General features: G+C 37.2%; 2 protein-coding genes across 2 annotated transcripts; one reads left to right on the top strand and one right to left on the bottom strand.

Annotated features, from left to right (window-relative positions):
* Nucleotides 1-96: 96 nt before the first annotated feature.
* On the bottom strand, nt 97-8005 carry pdap1b (pdgfa associated protein 1b). Its single transcript, XM_042009049.1, has 6 exons — nt 7873-8005; nt 7482-7573; nt 7031-7135; nt 6726-6847; nt 6397-6548; nt 97-157 (listed from the first exon to the last, which is right to left on the bottom strand). Exons 1-6 carry the CDS (start codon nt 7883-7885, stop codon nt 102-104), a joined length of 540 nt encoding a protein of 179 aa, XP_041864983.1. The 5' UTR covers nt 7886-8005; the 3' UTR covers nt 97-101.
* A 404-nt stretch (nt 8006-8409) lies between these two features.
* bud31 (BUD31 homolog) lies at nt 8410-12112 on the top strand. The gene is made up of 4 exons (XM_042009231.1): nt 8410-8596; nt 9221-9343; nt 11270-11436; nt 11539-12112. The coding sequence occupies exons 1-4, from the start codon at nt 8503-8505 to the stop codon at nt 11587-11589; spliced, it is 435 nt and encodes a 144-aa protein (XP_041865165.1). The 5' UTR covers nt 8410-8502; the 3' UTR covers nt 11590-12112.
* Nucleotides 12113-19984: the final 7872 nt, after the last annotated feature.

The raw sequence follows: 19984 nt of genomic DNA, 5'->3' as shown, positions 1-19984 counted from the left end.
GTAATGTCAAATACTCTTCATAGCTCTTCCTTTAAAAATAGTCAAATATATACTGTGCCAGTCCACAAACAAGTGAAAATGCTTCTGATAAATACTCTGCATCATTTCATTGAGAGGGAGTTTATTCCTCGAGCTGCTGCTGCCGCTGCTTCTTTTGCTGTAGGAGAAATAAAAGACAAACACAAAATCAGCTGGTCATACTACTATGTCAAGATATGTATACAGTGGCATGTAGAGCTGATTAGGTGACATGTTAGTCTTAAACTACGCATGCTAATTACTATTCCAATAAAAGACTAGACTTGCTCCCTGTGCATTTCAGGAACGATTTTAAGGCTCTTTTAGTTGTTTATAATTGTCTTAATGGTTTTGGGCCTTCTTATTTATCAAAACTGCTTTTAGATTATGAACCTTCACGGACCCTGAGATTCCCTCGTACCGGCTCTTAGTCGTTTCCAAAGTCAGAACCAACACTTATGGTGAGGCCTCGTTCCACCACTACGGGCCTCGACTGCAGAACAGCCTGCCAGAGACCCTCAGGGCTGCAGAGACTGTTGTTGTTTGTAAAAACAGGCACAAGACCTTTTTTTTTTAGCTTAGCTTATAGCTGCATTTTATTTGTTATTGTTCTAGATTTTTGCTTATTTAATCATATATTCTTTCATTATTCTTACCACCCATTTATATGGCTTTCTGTTTTATTGTTTTACTGTTTATTGCTTTATTTTTACCCAAGTAAAGTTTTTATAAACACCTTTATTTATTTATATATTTTCCTGAACTCCTTTACCTGTATTTTTATTCTTGTCACTCTTGTAAGTTCCCTATTGTATATAAGTTTATTTATTCTTGTCTTTACTTTTTAACTCCAGTGTTTTCCTCCTGGGGATCCTTCACACCGGTAGCTCTACCTGCAGGTTTGTTGCCATGGTGACTGCCCTTGTCTGGGTGGCTGGGGGTCCTGCACTGCAGTCCTGTGGCTGTGATGTGTGGACCCCAGCCTGTCTTGACCTGAGTGGTTCCTGTGGTGGTGCCCTCTGTGGTCATGGGTGGGCTGGCTTCCGGTGTGACTGGATCCCCAAGATATTTTTTCCTCACAGCAGCATCAAGCCAGTTGTTTTCATTTTATTATTATTTTTATATTTACTTTCAGTTCAGAGACAGTTATTAGTGATGGGAGTTCATGTTTGTACAGAATGGGGTATGGGCGGAGTGTACATGTGCTTTGTTTGTATGTGTGTGAGTTTGTACGCGATTGTATCTTTTTATTTTTTGTCATATTCTTTGATGTGTGAAGGCTTTTAAATTTAGTTTTTAATATGCATAATTTGTTTTTATTATGGACAGCACGTTGTGTTGCTTTGTGCATGAAAAGTGCTCTCTAAATAAAAAGTTATTTTATTTTGTTTAGAGAGCAAACATTTTAAAACAGATCATTATTAAAACAGGTCATCACATATTACCCCTTATTTGCATTTTCACAAACAGAATAAAAGGTTTTACAAATCATATACCGAACAACATGTTAACAAATCTTCATGCTCTGTAGAATAATTCAGTCCGGATCTGAACAGTCTAAGTTTGGTAGTTTTTTTTAGCAGGACCTGGTCTAATGTGGTCAAGGTCCCCAAAAAAGCAGTGGAACCACCCTTTTTGTATATCACAAATCAGAATCTAACCGGCATGTCACTTCTGATTGCACATGGTCACGCATGCACAACTCTCTTCTGCCCTAAGAAACATGCACGTGCATGGAAAATATGTGGTGTAATAATCAGACTTCACAAATTTACCCTCCATCCCACCAATAAAACTACGTTTTACAGCTATTCATCAAAGTCCTAAAGCAGTGGTTGCAAACCTGGGGTCCGAGGACCCCCAAGGGGATTCGCCAAAGAGCACAGGTGGTCCCTGAGGCTCTAACTGTTCAGAGCCAGTGTGACTTAAATTAAGGCCAAGTGGAGTTGAGGTGTATTCACTTAAGTTTTTTTTATCATTTGGGTGTTTCATTGACATGAAACCAGTACTCTGGGAGCCCAAAAACACAAACTTTGCACCATTTCATTGAGACGTGTTTGAGAAAAGCCACAGTGCAGTCGATTCGTCCATATTTTGGGAAGAGAGAGAGAGAGAAAAAAGTAAGGCTATATGTTGATAATTACCTTTAATTTAGTTTCATAAAAGAAAAGAATTCAACCAGAAGTCATCATTTAGTTATTTGGTGTGACGCAATTAATAAAAGCATAAAAGCAGGTTTAATTTAACACGGGATGGGCAGGGGGTCAACAACTTTTTGGTCCACAGGAGAAACAGGTTGAGAACCACTGATCTAGAATAATCTAAACTGCAGCTGGATCTCCCAACCACATGTTTTCTAAGGCCAGCTCAGCTTCCTCTGTGTTTGAGATGAACTCAAGTCAAGATAATTGTCACTCTTTTTTTCTGACTTTAAGCCTGTGACAAATTATTTCTTTAGAAGGGTGCAAATTCAGAGCTAATTTTTTTAGGTTAAAGCTGATTCCGATATTTGGCAGAAAAAAAAATCTGATAACCGATTAATCAGCCGATTAATTTAAAAAATACGCATGAATGAAATAATTTTAATTTCTTTTATTTTAAATTTTCATAGTGAATTATTCTTTCTATGGAGCATGCATTTATATAGCTACCAGTTATACTGATGAATATATCTTTAGATTTAGGCCATAGGTGTATGCTATATATAAGCAATATGAGTGAAGTTACTAGCAAAATAATATTTAAGCAGTCCTCTGATGCCTTTTAAAGTTAAATTACATTTTCTTTACTCCATTATTTTCTTTGCCATGAAATCATGTCTCATATGAACCGAAATAAAAACCATAGACTCTTTCTTAGATGTCAAAACACATCATCTTTGACAGAGTTGCATTTTAAACATATAATGGTCACAACTAGTCAGGCACTTATGTTATTCTACAACAACACAGTGAGCTGCTGTTATGGCCTGTGTCATGTTCTGGTATTTTCTGACAAAGTAAAACTAGATGTGACAGGACATCAAAACAGTTGCTGAAGACAGAGTAATTTTCATCATTTTAACTTTTCCCCACCTCCCTACGCTCATTCTGTAGTCTCAAATATTTAGTACATCTTATGTTATTTCTACAGTTACTGCTTTTAAACTGTTAGCTTACGCTATGCTAGGTTGGGATAACCACAGCGATGTTATTGCTAACCATATATACATGTGTATATATCTATGATTGCTAACATAAATAGACATGGAGTAACTTAAGCTACTTTAGCAATGCAACGTAAATGAAAATCATGACCGACGCAATGAAGCATGGGTCACTATCATGACACATGGCACCAAGAGTTAAACTGAAACTGGAGACACGATGAGTCATTCTTAATTTAATGTTGTTATAAATGTACCTGTTGTCAAGCTCAGCTCTGCCTACCCCTGTAGTGTTGCCTGGCTGTAGCTACCGCTGTAGTTACCGACAGCGGGGAGGATTGAGGATTGAATGGAGCCAGAGCTCCATCTAGTGGACAAACGGTGCAACAACATCATTCTGCACGACTCCCGCCACTTAACAGCACTGTTTTATGAATAATTAAGAATATATCGGCGTTTAATTGGCAAAACTCCGGACAATTATAATTATTTTGACAAGGGCTATAAATGTCCGATTTAACTGGCCGGTCGATCAATGGGTGGTTTTTGGAAATAAAAAAAAACCCACCCAATTAGCCAATTAAACACTCAATTAACTTCCTAAGAAACAGTGTCCAGCTAGAGATGTGTGCACACCACATACATTACATGCACAGACATTAAGAGATTAAAGATTGATAACTATGTATGATGTGTGGTGCTTTTCCATTACATGGTATCGTATGATATCTGCGCAGAACTGTTTTTGTTTCTATTGGTTAATGCAGGACAACCTCTGCCTCCACCACATGAGAGCAGAACATGGAGGTGCATAAAGTCCCAGCGGTCCTGGGTTGACCACTTTTTTATGAGAACTTTTTCTGCATTCTTCCACGTCTGATCACAAGCCTTGGCTGTTGTCCTACGCTCATACATGTTTTGGTTGTGTTCACCCACAATGCCCTGCATTGAACCTACAAAACCCTTCGCATTGCAGTCTGCTTCCTGCATTTGGTTCACTTGAAGTGGACTAAAACCTAAGTTTGTAGGTGAGAAAAGTTCCCTTCTTTGATCTGCATCAGTTAGTTTGAAACACAGAGTTAGTTTGTGCATTCAAGTCTCCTCAAATCTACTGGACTTTCCGATCTAGGATTCGAATCAGAAGGGCTGGTGTGAATGCACACTAAGTCTATCGTGAACTCAGTGTGATAATCACTCTGTACTCCCCTTTACTCCTGACTCTACGTTTTTTAGATAAAAACTGAATCATGATATCATGAACACATAGGCTGTGAGGATGTGTGTCTCATCTGTGTAAGTTCCCATTCACACATGCTGCACTGAGAAACAGTCAATGCAGCCCACAATGAAAAATGGCAAAACAAAGTAGTAGTGAGAAGATGTGCTGCGTTATACTATGCAGTTCCATATCACGGAAAAACCACATCTGATCTGTAAAATGACTTATTTAGTTAGTAATGAATCACATTTTTCTGCTGGTAGAACTACTAATATGACAAGCAGCAGCGTTCATATATGAAATTAAAGAAAATAAGCAAACATTGAAACCACTACTTTGAACTGTTTGTCTAGTCATTAGATTATTCATGAAAAAAACTGCTGTGAGGCAGCAGAACTGGGCCAAATCTCTATAGAAGAGACAGTAGGAAAATATTTGTCAGTAATAGGAATGTCACGATTACTTAATTTCACAACATAATTATTAAATTATTAAAGTATTAAATGCCTTGATTAATTAATGATAAAGATCCCTCAGTATCATCACTATCAACTATAACGACAGATCAGAGCAACATCTGCATGGAACAAAAACAAAGTTAAACCACATCTGCGCGTTGGTGCTTGTGTTGCTTTGTTTTGTTCTGTTTAAATTGCAGAAGAGGCGTGTCTCTGTGGGACAGCATGGCAGAGGAAAACTTATTACCTCCAACCAAATGGATTAAGTCATTCTTGTAGGACTTTTTGGGTATTAAAAAAAACTAGGAGCTTTGGGTAGCCATTTTTCCAGAGAGCAGTTAGGAGTTAAGGGCATTGCTCAGAGGCCCACAGCTGTGGGCAATTCACCAGGCAGTAAAGCATGACATAAAAGGTTGCAGAGAAGGGAGGAAATACACTAAACACATTCCACCGCCTGCAGGAAAAGCACAAGCTTTTTACACTAAAGTAAAGGTAAATGTACAGCAGTTTGGTTAATTGACGTAAATGTTTATCTAATGTAACACCAAAATTAGCTGTTATTGTGCTTTTTGCAATGTTGCAATTATGTATGATTCTGTTTGGATTGAACCTTTAAGGGTGGATCTGTCAAAGTACATTATCTTAATTGTCTTTAACTATTTTCTCTCAGGTAACAATACCAAAGAATACTAATACCAAAGAGAAATAATGATACCAGTGGGTTATCTGTAGGTCAATTTAGAGCTTGGCATGTAACAAATTAAGCAACTGGTTCTTAACCATTTTACATCACGACTTCCTAAAAGAATCAGGATGCTGTTTGCATCAGTCCAGTAACAGTTCAGTTACAGACTTGCATGCAGGCATTCTTTACTAAAAAATAAAATCTAATACCCAGGTTTGAAAATCTCAGCATTAAGCATGTACTTTGACTTAAATCATTTGTTTGAAACGGCACAGTTTCTAAATAAGATATCTCTGTTGTGTTTGTATTAGTCGTACAGTTGATTGGAATGGAGCAGAGTATTTGCTGTTTGCATCGATAAATACACTGTTTAAATGATGTGCAGATCATCCTATTCAATGTATGCCAGCAGACACACAAGTGCAAGCATCGGTAAACTGTGCCTGGACAGCCACACAGGTCTCAGCTAAATCTAATTCTAGATTGATTTTAATGTATTGTTAAAGATATTAAAGTAGTGTCTAGTGTTTACTTCTAATGCCAGGGGTTTATATGGTAAATTAAAGTCAATCAAGTTAATTAAAATGAAACTATGCATTAAAAATTGGGTTTCTGCGTTACAATATTGAGCACTGTTTAAAAAATTTAAATACCACGAAACATCATTCTTAATTACGATAACTCAAGGCTGAGAACTTCATTAAAGTCTCTTAGCTGAAAGTCAGTGTAGAAACTTTTTTATAACTAATCATTAATTAGCTATTTTGAAGAGGTGACCAGAGACCGTGTAAACAGATATAAAAGAAAAGATCTTTAGAGTAAAAACAGAGATTTTGCAGGTCATTATGGAGATCTGGCTGTGGCTACTCACCTTTCTTCTCCTCTTCTTTCTTTTTTGCTGCCTCCTCTCTCTGTTTCCTGATAATAGCGAGGCGAGCAAGGTCAGCCTTGGCCTGGTCTGTCTTCCCTGCCAAATGCATCTTCATGTAACGCTCCTTTGCTTTCTGCTTCTCAATCTCCTCTCTGTACAAGGGTGTGCGTATCAAGGTGGAGAAAATGACATGTGGAAAGTCACTAATAAACAATTTGTAGCAGGAAAAATAATTCTTCAAGCACAGGGTATACTGCACAATGAATACTGTATTCAAATGCAACTCCCATTTAATACAGCTACAACATGCACTGGCTGAAAACACACACCTCTCTCTCCTTGATAATTGCTTTGGCTCATCTAACTCAATCTGCGTCACCTTCTTGGATTTTTGAGCCAGTCTGTTGGGGTTCTCGATTTCTATCAAGCCCTCCACGCCAGCTCTTCTCCTCTGCAAATATATTACAGCAGCTCATATTATATAAGGCAAGCACTGAAACAACTACAATAATAAGAAACTGCCAACAAAGCAACAAAATGTTCCATGTGTACCCATTAAATACCACTTTACTAATTTATACTTAATATCAACTGTGTGTGTGATAACAGAACAAAGGTGTGACACAAACAGTACCTGGGAATCTTCATCATCACTTTCTTCTGAACCAGATCCCGGTAGCTTCTCCTCTGCTGTGTCTTTCTGTCCCGCTCCATCCTCCTCACCCTCTTCTTGTTCATGCTATAACATATATGATCCACAACAGGCAGAGACACATGAGAAAGTTATCAAAGACATCAAAGTAAAGCACACCCAAGTGTGATTGGGCATACATACAAACATCAAACTTAGTCACAAATCCATCTATTTAAAACACTGCCTGTGTGGCTGAATGGTTAGGACGGTATTTATTAGCAGTCCTAATTTTGGTTTCTAATCTTACAGAATCCCTTCTGTAAAATCAATCAATAGTCAAAGTCTGCAGTCATGGAAAACAACAACAACAACAACAACAAACATCTGCTGCATTATGAGGAGCACAGGCCTTGTTGTGTGACAGCCTCTGGATGAACACCCCTTCACTAACCTTTTTTCTCTCCTTTTCTGCCTTCATCTGAGCATCAATCTCCTCGGGGCTGGTGTACGTCCGCATGCGACCTTTGTGGCCACCTTTCTTCCCTAAAACAATAATCAAGATTTACAGAAAATTCATACCACAATTTGATCTAATTACACTTTGTAAAAGAGAGTTAGAGAACAACAAATAGACAGGTGTCTAATGAAGAACATTAGTTTATAAACAGATTGTCAGCGCTGTCTTGATAACACAATTTAAAGAACTGTCATTTAAGGTAATAGTCTATACAGAACAGTATGACGCTTGGATCGTTACCTGTTATTGACTCGCTAACAGCAGGCTAACAGATGTAGCTAAATTGGTTTCAGCACAGTAAATAAAGTTTTACGGTTATTCTTACCTCCTTTGGGCATTATGACAAACGAAGCTTCTGTTAAATTGTTGTAAGTAAATGCTGACGAAAAAATGTGTAAAAGTGTCAGCAGAACCTCAGCTGGCTAAACTCGGAATCACGTACAACAGCAGAGAGGTTGTACGAGGTGCCTGTCGAAAAATCTCAAGTTTGAGGCAGTAATCAAACAGTTAGGGACCAAATTTGTTTAAATAAAATAAACATAAAAGACATTTTTCAAAAAATCAATAGCAAATTATGTCAATATCGATAGTCATGATGCTCAGTAAAATCAAATTACTTCTTTTATGCTAAGGCAACATGCTAGTGCGCTAAAGTGATGCAACAAGCCAAGAACGGCAAAAGGTGTTGATTTACAGGATTTTTCCTCTTTGCAAACGTATTTATTTTTTCTACAAAAATAAATATTTATATACTTTAAAATGGTATCAAATAGGGCCATTTTTTTTTATTCAATACATAAATAAAAGTGTATATTTAGTGTGGTGAGGTCATTGAAGAGACAACAAAATTAGATGACCCCCACCCCGGTGACGTCAAATTTGCGCGCTGTAAAAGGCTTTCAGAGAACGACAACACCAGAAGCTTTTGTTGAGATTTTTACTTAACCGACAAAATATGCCTAAAGTAAAAAGGAGTCGAAAACCGCCACCAGACGGATGGGAGCTAATTGAGCCTACTTTGGATGAGCTAGATCAGAAGATGAGAGAAGGTAAGTCGGTAGAAGTTATTTTCCGGATCCTCGTCACAACATTACCTACGGGCAGCAAGCACCGTGCGTGGGGATTTTTATTTATTTGTTTGTTTGTTTACTGCTAAGACTGATCTTTGTTGTGCTTTTTTGTTTATAAATGGCTTATGTTGACTTATGTGAAACCGCCATTACCAATTGATATATATAAGGTGATATAATAACGTCGTTGTTGAGTCCTATACAAACGTATATTTCATGTAAATTTTTGTGGATTATATATTTTTTTGCCATCTGTAGGCATGACCTATGTTTAACACACGTGTGTAAAAGTACGTAAACCGACAGTGGCCTCATAACAACGGGCTTTCAAATAAAATAAATAAAAAAAGTCTCTATATTCAGATGTATTGCAGTCACTTATCAAAACGCTGTCAAAATATTTAGAGTCGGCGTTTCCCCAATCAACTGAGGTCCAGACATTAAGACTTGATATTAGTAACTTACCAAATTCCAGGATATTGTTTCCATATTCATGAATTTTAATAAAAGACATTTAATCAGAAGTGACACCAGTTTCTCTGGCACCACTGTTAAGGTATCAGTATCTAATTTTAACTTTCCTGGTTTTCCCATGTGTCCCAGCTGAAACAGAGCCTCACGAAGGGAAGCGAAAGGTGGAGTCTCTTTGGCCAATTTTCAGGCTACATCATCAGCGCAGTCGATACATCTTCGATCTCTTCTACAAACGGAAAGCCATCAGCAGAGGTAGTAAGAGCCAGAGGAAATGTTTAACGTATCCCTCTTCATTGTAGTGTCTTTAGTCTTTTTTAACCAGTCTTCATGATCATCATCATCATCATGAGTTTGTAACTAATATGCAATATACAAAAAAATGTTAAAGTATATGTTGTGCAAATGAGCACTATTTTATGATTTCTATATTTTACAGGCCTTTATTGAAGTGGTTTTTATGTTCAGGATTTAGTATAACATGTTTAGTGACAGAATGTATTTATATAGCACTTTTCATACATAAGAGCAGCACAAAGTGCTTTACACAACAATAACAACTTAAGATCAACAAAACAGAAATAAATATAAGCTTTGTCAGACTCAAGCATATAACTCAACCAAATTAAAAACAAAAACATATTAAATCATTCTCTCACACATTCACACAGGTAAAACCACACAAAGCACCCCACCTACCTACCCAACCACTAATCCTATACCCCACAGACAAACCCCAGTCCCCAATATCATTCGTAATGCTGCTATGAGGAAGCGATATCTTGGGGATCTGTCCACACCAGGGGCACCCCCACCCACGGCCACAGAGGCCACCACCACAGGACCCACCCAGATCATGGTTGGCCAGGTCCCACACCACAACCTCTTTGAAGCAGTGTTGAACGGCATCAACCCCCGAGACGAGGGTGATCACCGCAGTAGTGAACCTGCAGACCGAGCAGGCATAGCCCCCGGCATGGAGGATCACAATAATTAAATGGAATACACTGGGAAGTTCAATTTAAAAGTGATCAAATAAACTAATAATAATAATAATAATAATAATAATAATAAATAGGAGCAGCTTGTATAAAAGTATATGTAAGAGTTAAAACAACAAAACAATAAAATCTGTTGTTTAGCTTCTCCAATGCCATTAACTAAAACCTCAGCCTTTCCTGGCTGAGCTGGAGGTAGCTTGCTACCACACAGTTAAAAAGGGCATCAGTTGGTTTGGTGTCATCAGGAGACACGGCAACATAAAGCTGTGTGTCATCAGCATAGCTGTGGAAGTTTATGCCATGTGTCCTGATGATATCACCCAGAGGCAGCGTGTAAATGTTGAAAAGCGCAGGGTGCAGAATCAGTTTGTAGCTCTGAGAGGAACTGTGCCTGAGAGTCCAATCGCCATTAGTCTGTGTTAGTTCTGCTTGATGTCAGTGCTGCCTATTCTCCATTCTTTTAAACAGTTTCTTCTGGTCCCTGTTGGTACTGAGGTCATTTAAAATGTTGACCACTTCTGCCTCCTCACTGTGTCGCTCTCTAAAACCAGACTGGAATTTTTCCAAATACATTATAAGTTATCATAAAATCATTTAGCTGCTTAAATCTCTCTCTCTCTCTCTCTCTCTCTCTAAAACTTAAAAATGAGAGATTGGACACAGGTTTGTAGTTACTAAAAATGGATGCATCCGAAGTGCTCTTCTTCAGAAGGGGCCTAACTGCAGCTCTCTTAAGAGCCGCTGGAAAGACCCCTGTATGACGAGAGCAATTTAGGATGTGCAGAAGTTTCTCAATTAAAGAGCCACAGACTGATTTAAAAAGAGAAGTGGGGATGGGATCTAAAATGCATGTGGTTGTGTTTAATTTTAAAATAGTTTTATTTACCATCTCAGCATTAACCAGGATAAAATTCTGCAGTGTTTCTTCTATTAAAAGCATACATTGTGACGGGGTCAAATGTGGGTTCTGATAAGAGACAAGGTTTAATCTGATGTTGTCAATCTTGCCTTTGAAGTGGGCAGCAAATTTCTCACAGATCTGAGTTAGTGAACTTAATGGGCGTGGGGTTTATTATCTCATTTTCTGTTTTTGCCTTGGCGCATGAATACACATTTTTAAACTTATTTACAAACTAAATTGTTGTAGTTGATGCCAAAATTGCGTTCTGTTTCCTGACAGAGTTATATGAGTACTGTATAAAGGAAGGTTATGCAGACAAGAATCTGATCGCCAAGTGGAAGAAGCAAGGCTACGAGAACCTGTGCTGCCTGCGCTGCATCCAAACACGAGACACCAACTTTGGAACAAACTGCATCTGCAGAGTCCCGAAGAGCAAGCTGGAAGTTGTAAGTCTGACTAAATTTCAGCTATTTTGTACTGAAATAAACAATTGAACCATCATGAATAGAAGTCTGAGATGAAATGAGAAAAATCTGTCTTGTCTGCAGGGAAGAATCATTGAATGCACCCACTGTGGATGCAGAGGATGCTCTGGCTAAGCTGCAGTTTTTTGGACTTGCTGCTTTTTTTCTCCATTTGTTGGACATCAGGGCTCATCCAGCTTCTTCTCATTTTACGTGACGTGATTCTTTTTTTTTTTTTTCATCTGCATCAGAAGCATTTCTTTACCATCACCTCAGCTGCCAATATAAGGGATCAATATTTTTTTATTGTTCTATGTTTAAACATGAAAGAACAATAGAGAATATGATGAAAGGGGCCATATTGTCTTAACATTAGTTTGTGTGTGTTGTTTTTATTAACAAAGCCCTCAACCCTAAAAGTTCAAGTAGATGGTAAAGATTAATTGTTTCTGGATCAGGCCTGCCATTCCAGCTAGTCACTGTGAGGGTCTGTGCTAATGTAATATTTCTCATTTTAAGTGGGTGGAATGTTTTGTTTTTTTTTCCTTGATAGTTTAACAACATTGTTATTGTACCATGATTATAATAAAAGCATTTCAGATCAGCTGTAGCTGTGGACCATAATAATGTGATTAAAAGATGTCACTAGTAGGATGAAGACCTCGTCTGTATCAACTTTTTTTTTTAGTCTTGTTTCCTTCGACTCAGTGAAAGTGGTTAGATGTTCCTATTGGGTTATTTCAAATAAGACTTGTACCATTTTTCATGTTGTCCATGTTTTGTTTAGTTATTTCTTTTGTTTTAAATTTCTTGCTGACCTGTTAATTTGTACAGTGAAAAAATTTCACCTGTTTTCAGCAACAATGATTTATTATGTTACGGCTGCTTTTGCTGGAAATGTGCACATATGGGAAATTTTGTCCTAACTTAATGAAAATAATTTGGAGTTTAAGGAGAATCACTAGACATTTTCTATTTAACTGTTCTTACATTTGTCAAATTTAAATATAGATTCAAACTTCATCCAAATAGATAAATAACAATCGATGATTAGTGATGAGAAATATAGAAAAACACATGTCTGAGCTGGGGCTTCATCACAACGGTGAGGAAAAATCTCAAGAAAGAGAGATTATTTAATTTAGAAGATAATTTTTTTTGAAGCAGCATAATTTGTTTCCTGCAGGAATTTAAGTAGCAGGTGTGCTAGCATCTTAGCTTCTGCATGTATTTGAATCCATATAATGTTAATATAAAATAATCTCTTTAAACTGCCTTTTGTAGATAATAGATTCAATTTAAATGGTACTATTCCAGGCCCTCAAAGCGCTTTACATTGAATCCATTATGCATGCACTTTTTACATACATTGTAATGGTAAGCTACATGTGTAGCCACAGCTACCCTCTTCGATCTCCATCAAACATTCATAAACCCGCCACCGCAGATAAGATGAAACCACATTAGTATGTAGTAGTTTCCCAAATTTTGGTATTTTCAGAAAGGGTGTACTGTTTACATGTTGTGAGCACTGGAAAGTAAAATGTAATAAGAGTTATTACAGCTACAACTGCTTACAGAGAAGCTTAAACAGTTATAAACCCTGCCTTCATAAATATAACCTTAAATACCATTAGAGTATCTTGCTTCCTAGTAACAGATTAAGTTCAGCAACAAACTGGTGACCTCAAAGTGGTCATACCTAGAATTTGTATTCAGTCACTTGATGTGTTCAGAGAAACAGCTTTCATGTAAAACCTTATCCCATCTTTTTTTAAAGTGGTGGTGGCATCATGATTTGGGCCTACTTAATTACATCTGGGTCAGGACAGTTTATCATTTTTGTAAAGGAAATATCAGTGCAAGTAAAATGTTACAACAAAATCATAAGCCACAAAGTCAATTCTAACACAAAATGATGCACAAAGAGTTAGTGAATGATTCCAAATGACCAAGTCAAAGACTTTTGTAAAATGTTTTTACAAAGACCAGGAGTGAGTAGTTTATATATGAAAACACAACAACATTGCAGAGTTGGAGCTGTTCAGTAATATTAATGAAGTGAAAGACCTTAAAACTCATGTGGAAGACTGATGAACAATCACTGAAAATGGCTACTTCTCAAGGACATCAGAATACTGATAGGAAACGTCCAGATATTTTTACCACTTATGAAATATTTAGCACGTCAAATTACATTCACCTCTATAAACATTCACCTGAGACACTAAAGGGAGTTTTTAAAAGAAAAAGGTCCACTTTTAGGTTGTGTTTAATGTTATTTACCATGAGGTTCCTGAATGTTTCTTATTAATTTGTCAGCGTTACATGTTACATGTCATCCAAACACTGAGCACTTCGTTTGCTGCTTTTAGTGGTTGTGAAAGAACTTTCCGTCCCTATATGCGATTATATCAGCTGAATACAGAGGTTACAAAATGTTTTGGGCTGTAACCTGTTTTTGACTGTGCTGTCATGCACAATGAAGTCACAATGCATGCCCAAAATAAATAACCAAATTATATATTTTGTCTAATTCAATTGATTTCTTTAAGTCATGGAGACTTATGACACTTTTGGTCATATTTATGGTAAAAAAAAATTAAATTCTGCAGTTTCTTCAAATGCCATTGTCAAGTTAAATATCTACATATTTCTCTTCTATTTTTGTTGCATATTACAGTGAAGGAAATTTAACATCTTTAACTCAATATTTAAGGTACACCGTGTGTAAATTACTGACATCTAGTGGTAAAGATTGGTATAAAAATAGCTTCAAATGCCAAGCACAATCATGAATAGACGGTGGCCGTCAGTAGTCAGTGACCAAAATTCTTCCAGATATGGACGAGTACTCATCTGTGTGCAGCGATCACTGCACTACAAGTAACTAGTCAAAACTGTGTACGTGTACCGTCTTCTTCTCGGTGCCTTTTTAAGGTGTTACTTACCCAAATGGTGCTCTAGCTCCCATCAAGCAAAGCCAGTACTGCAGTTTTCAAGTTCAGAGACTCTCACTTCAAACACAGAGTTGTTTGTCCAATAAAAGATGGCAGCTGCCATCAAATAGATATAAATAACTCATTCTAATAATAAAACACAATAGTTATTTTAGTAAAGACACTGACCTTTTAGTACACATAGCACCTTTAATATAATAATTATTGAACTCAGTATCATCTTTTTTAAATTATTTAGATATTTAAATATATTAAATATGTAATATGATCATTCAAATAGCATAATTTTATTTAAAATATTTTTAAAAATCTAAAAACATTATCATTCAAAGTTATTTACTTAGAAAATAGACTAATTTAATTAAATACTTGCACCCTCTTGAGTGTTGCAACATACAGAAAACCAAAGACATGACCACTGATTTTAGGAAAAATGCTGATACATCTGATTGAATCTGTTTAAGCGTTTTCTCTTGTGTCATGGTTTAAAACTCTGTCTCCCACAGAAAGGAACTCACCCAGATCATTGAATGGTCCAGTCACTTGACTGGGGGGTCTCGGCTGAGTCTGGAGTTGCTGTTCACCAGACAGATGCAGCGAATAGCCAGCTCCATTTTAAACGATGACTCCCATCCTCTGGTGAGGGACTTTCAGCTCAGGCCATCAGGCTGGAGATTTGGCAATAGGTGTACTTGCAAAAATGGTGGTCTGGCCTGAGCCACGACTACATCGGTGGTCCAGACCAAAGACCACTACAAAGACCACAATGTAAAGACCAAGGACCACTAGAAAAACCAAGTCTATGACTTGGTCCTTATCAAGGACCTCTTCAAAAACCACAGTGTAATCGGGGGGTCTGTGGGTCACCATAGAGCTGAAAGTCATCTCTACTTTATAGTTTAATTTTTCTGTTGCCCTAACCACCACCACCCCGTCATTACCTAACATTTTAATTACCTTGTTTATATTTATTTTTAGATGATTTGATCCTTTTTGTATTCATTATTTATGACGACTGCTTGGCTGCACTTGTTATATGTTTTTCATCTGGAATTAACTAATTAGCTTTTCAATTTGACCCATTATTTATTATGATTTTATGTTGGTTTACTCATAGCATTTTGGTCGCCTGTTGTTTGTTAAATGAATAAACTGACATCAGTGTGTTCTTTCTGCCACTTGGGGGTGATGAAATGAAAGTGTGCAGGCACATCACTCGCTGTGTGTTATGAGTAGCCTTAACTAAATGAATGCTCCCTGCCGTGGACCACCAAATGGTGGTCTCTGTACAATGCTGACTGTTTATTACTCACAGGACAATTTCTGTTAATATTATTTATCTAAAGTAAAACTTAAACATCATTCTATTATTCCCACCACTACACAACACTTACTTACTCAAACACACTACACACACAATTACTTACTGGTGCTCTTATTGTCATGCTGCTGCTAATCTAGTAAATAAATACTCAAAGCTTAGAGTTTACTTCCTACATGCCTCCACCACCACCACCACCATTTGCACTGTGAAATGTGATGAATTTTGAAGGTGTTTGACAATTTTCTGGACACACTGAAAATCACTCACAACCCTAACACACACTGATCTAACTCTACACTGAGCATTTACACTAAAAGTATTTTAAAACACACACACATACATTCTTTAATATATTCATGCATCCACCACTATGCCACAGAGTTTTTCCGCCTGGAACCTGGTTAGGCCCTCAAATGTCATGAGGATGTGATTGTAACCTGTTTATTTTAAAGAATATAAGTTTTTTTTAGTAGGATTGAATTACATTTAAAAGATGAAAGTTGGATATTACTTAAGGATGCTAACATGACATTGGTACCAACAATATGCTGAGATTAGAGCAAGATGAAAGAAATTTTTATTTAAAAATATATTTAGGCCTACCTTTGGAACCACGACATCAATAATGAACTCCACATTCCTCAGATCATCATAGTTCAACTCCAGTGTGGTTTGGACCCCGTTAATGAGCTCCTCCACCTGTAAGATAAAGAAAACAACTCTTTTCTACCTACGCCACCTATTACAGTCTTCACACTGGTCTGGAAAAGTCGCCATAAACATCATAACTTCATACTTACATGCTGTTTGCTAAAAACAGTTGACCTGCCATTCAGGATTTGCTTTAGTGTGAGGTTCTGCCCAGAAAATTCTCTGGGACTTCCTCTCCTCGCTGTCCAGCGAGTGTTTGAGTCTGTTGTGATGGAATTGACATGATGATCATTTGTACAACACCCGAAAAAAGTTTTAAAGACAACGCGATTTGTTCAGGTTGCCCACCTCAGGGTCCACATCTTGATTCATACAGGAGAGAAACCCTACCCCTGCCACACTTGTGGCCCCTGGTTTCTGCAGACCCTGAAGAGCCTCCTGCGCATCCACACTGGAGAGAAAGCTTACTCTTGTAAGAAATGTGACCTTCACTTCCGACACAAAAGCCAGCTGCGTCTGCACCCGAACCAGAGACATGGGGCTCTCACCAACACCAAGATCCGCTACAAGGTGCTGACTGAGCCTTTCCAGACTTTTCTGCCTGCTGAAGAGAGGATCCGTCTCATTCTGTCTGAAAATGTTAAATTTGGTAAATGAATTATACATTTTTTCATTGATGATCATCTGTAACTAGCTGGGCTGAATTGGGCATGACATAAGGAGGAAAAAAAATTACATTTAGAGGAGAAAAAACAACATATTTATTCATTTAGCATAACTTCTTGGATGTGCTTTGGAATGATATCATATCATATCGTGTCATGACTGATATGTTATCAGAAAACCTAGACCGATCTTCTTAAATTGAGACGAGAGAAAAAGGATTTAAGTATTGCTGAAGGTTTGCGATGAGATCTAACGATGGGAAAAGTAAATGGAAGAATGTACAATGAATATAAAAAAAACATGTGCATGTGAATAGTTAGAAAGAAGGACGAAGGTCTAACAGCAAGGCAGTGAACTGTGTAAAATTTGGAGTAAATAAAATGGAGCATGGGTTTAAAATTTACTGTAGCATGTCGTTGTGTTTTCTCCTAAATGTGTATTTAACTCTGATTTACCTTAACCTTATGGCCAGGGACCTGTGTGTTGTCCATAAAAACACTAATGGATGCAGCAACATGAGCTCTGACAGTCCAAGCAGGACTTAGTTCTCTTGTTCTGAATATAAAGTGTAAAAATAAAATAATATGTTTATGACAAAAGCATTTCAAGAAGACCATTTAAACAACTGAATGGTTAATTATAATATAAAATTTGTATTTGTATAAATTCATTTGCAGGACAAATTGAAATTAAATCGTTTTTTTATAGAAAAAAAATTCTAAAGACAGCATACAAAATCATTTAACATCAAGGCAAAACACTGGCTGTAATTCCAGGTATAGAGTCAGAACAACTTGCAATCCTCAAACTAAAGGCCTCGCATCAGACCCCCAGGAACCCAAAACTTAATTTATCAACCAAACTTAACTATGCTATCACCCTGCGTTTTGCTATGTACATTAAGAAAGAAATTGAACCATTCACAAAGCACCCAAATTAAGTGTTTCTTTAGAAGTGTGAAGCATTTTAAGATACAATAACTTAGAAAGTATTCCTACATGATAGTTTGCTGTGACAAACTTGAGAGTGTTATTTCAGACCAGGTGGTTGACCTTAAAATGGAAGAGTCCTAAGAGTTTGTTTGTTTTTACTACTGGAACATGTACTGTGAATAAACTTACTCATGATCAGATGGTGCTTGAAATACTGTAAAATACCGACTGATTACTGAAAATACTAACAAGAATAGCTTTTTCAAAAGGAACATGATCATTATATGTAAACTTATTTTGGTTAAATGTGTTTCCAGCGCTGAACAAGGGAGGTCAAGAGTTATAAATAACAGAAGCAAATAATTAATTATTGTAAATTTTATATAATGAATTATTGTTTTTAAAAAAGTGACCTTGTATGAATTTGAAAAGAGTTGCTCATACATACAGCAATCCTCAGCAAACATTAAAATAAGTAGCCTCATTGCCTGACTCCACTTACCAATGCCTTCGACACTGAAGACTATGGAGTATTTTAAATTAATATTCTTCATATGATGCTTTGTTACAGTTGTTGTGATTTTGCAGTAGGGGGCAGTCCCTGTCCTACGGTGGCCGGGAAGTGCAAAACAATATTCCATGCACTGCAAGTCTTTTGCGTTGTCACGATGCATATTTACATAATAGAAACTGTATTTACATTTACAAAACAAAAGTAGAATGGTGAAACACTTTTACCAACCACAAAGCGCCGTTACATTTACCTGAAACACTTTTACTAGTTTACCGAAACACAGACAGGTGTTTCACCAAAATCTGTGACCCTGCAGAATCTGTGACTGTAGGGAGCCCTCTGCACGTACGTCGCAGGGACCACTGATTTAGATGCCTCCCAGTGGCATGGACCACTCATTACACTGTGGTTTTTGTAGCGGTTCTTGATCTGGATCACCAATGTAGTCGTGGCTCAGGCCAGATCATTTTCCTGAGGTCAAAGACCACGAGCTACAGGAACCGCTTTGTTCCTGTGGCTTTTTCTTTTTTCAACAAGACTGTAAGCACTTTATAATCTCCGATTGTTTTTTTTATTGCTTGTTTTTATGTATTAGTTTGACTCTTATTTCCTATTTTATTCTTTTATGGGTTTTAAAAGTTTTTATGCACTTATGTATGTCCTGGCTTTAGATTAAATAAGTACCAACATTTTGTGGTTGTGTATTGTCCTTCTGTATCTGTTATTGTGTTTTGTTTTGTTTTTTTTGTACAAAGGATGACCTATTTTATTTTTTACTGCAAATCAAAACTACCAAAACTACTGGTAAAATATTTCCAAGGGAATATGTCACTGGTCAGTGTAAATGTTATTGCATCATTCAGTTAATGAATTATGAAAAATGTGGGGTCAAATTAAAGACATTTTTGTTGCCAAAGCCCAGCTGCTGTTCAATACAGCAAGAAAAGGCCACTACTACAGGCCACTACTTGCCTTTCTTCAACAACATAGTCCTCCCAAACATGCCTGACAGCATTTTGTCCAGTCACCCTTCAAATGCGATCCATACAAACCTGCAGCTGCACGAACTTTATCTCTCTGCAGCGCTGATGGATTGAAACAATGCTGCTCGACAACAGGCAGCTTTTGCTCATCTCTGGTAATGGTGGACTTTCAGGTTCAGCTTTCAAACATGAGGCAAGCTTGTTTACATCACAAGTTGCACAGTGAGCCGCCCACACTCAGTTCCTGTACAACATTATCGAAACGGATCATATTGTTGCAAACTTGTTTTCACATCACCACCTTTCCTTCTGCTGCTCCAGCAGGACAATTAGATGCGTTCACAGATGAGCATTAATTATTCATGACACCTCAAAACATGTAGCTGATCTAGACATGAGGCTGTTAGTGTTTTTGGATGTTTAATAATGATCACGTGGCCTCTCACAGCTAGATCAGCCTTTTCTAATATAATGACTATAATCAAGACATAAAAGCAATG

The sequence above is a fragment of the Melanotaenia boesemani genome, chromosome 2 (genome assembly GCF_017639745.1).
Source record: "Melanotaenia boesemani isolate fMelBoe1 chromosome 2, fMelBoe1.pri, whole genome shotgun sequence".
Taxonomy (NCBI): Eukaryota; Metazoa; Chordata; class Actinopteri; order Atheriniformes; family Melanotaeniidae; genus Melanotaenia; species Melanotaenia boesemani.
Note: the sequence above shows the minus strand (reverse complement) of the source record. Positions and strands in the feature narration are given on the sequence as shown.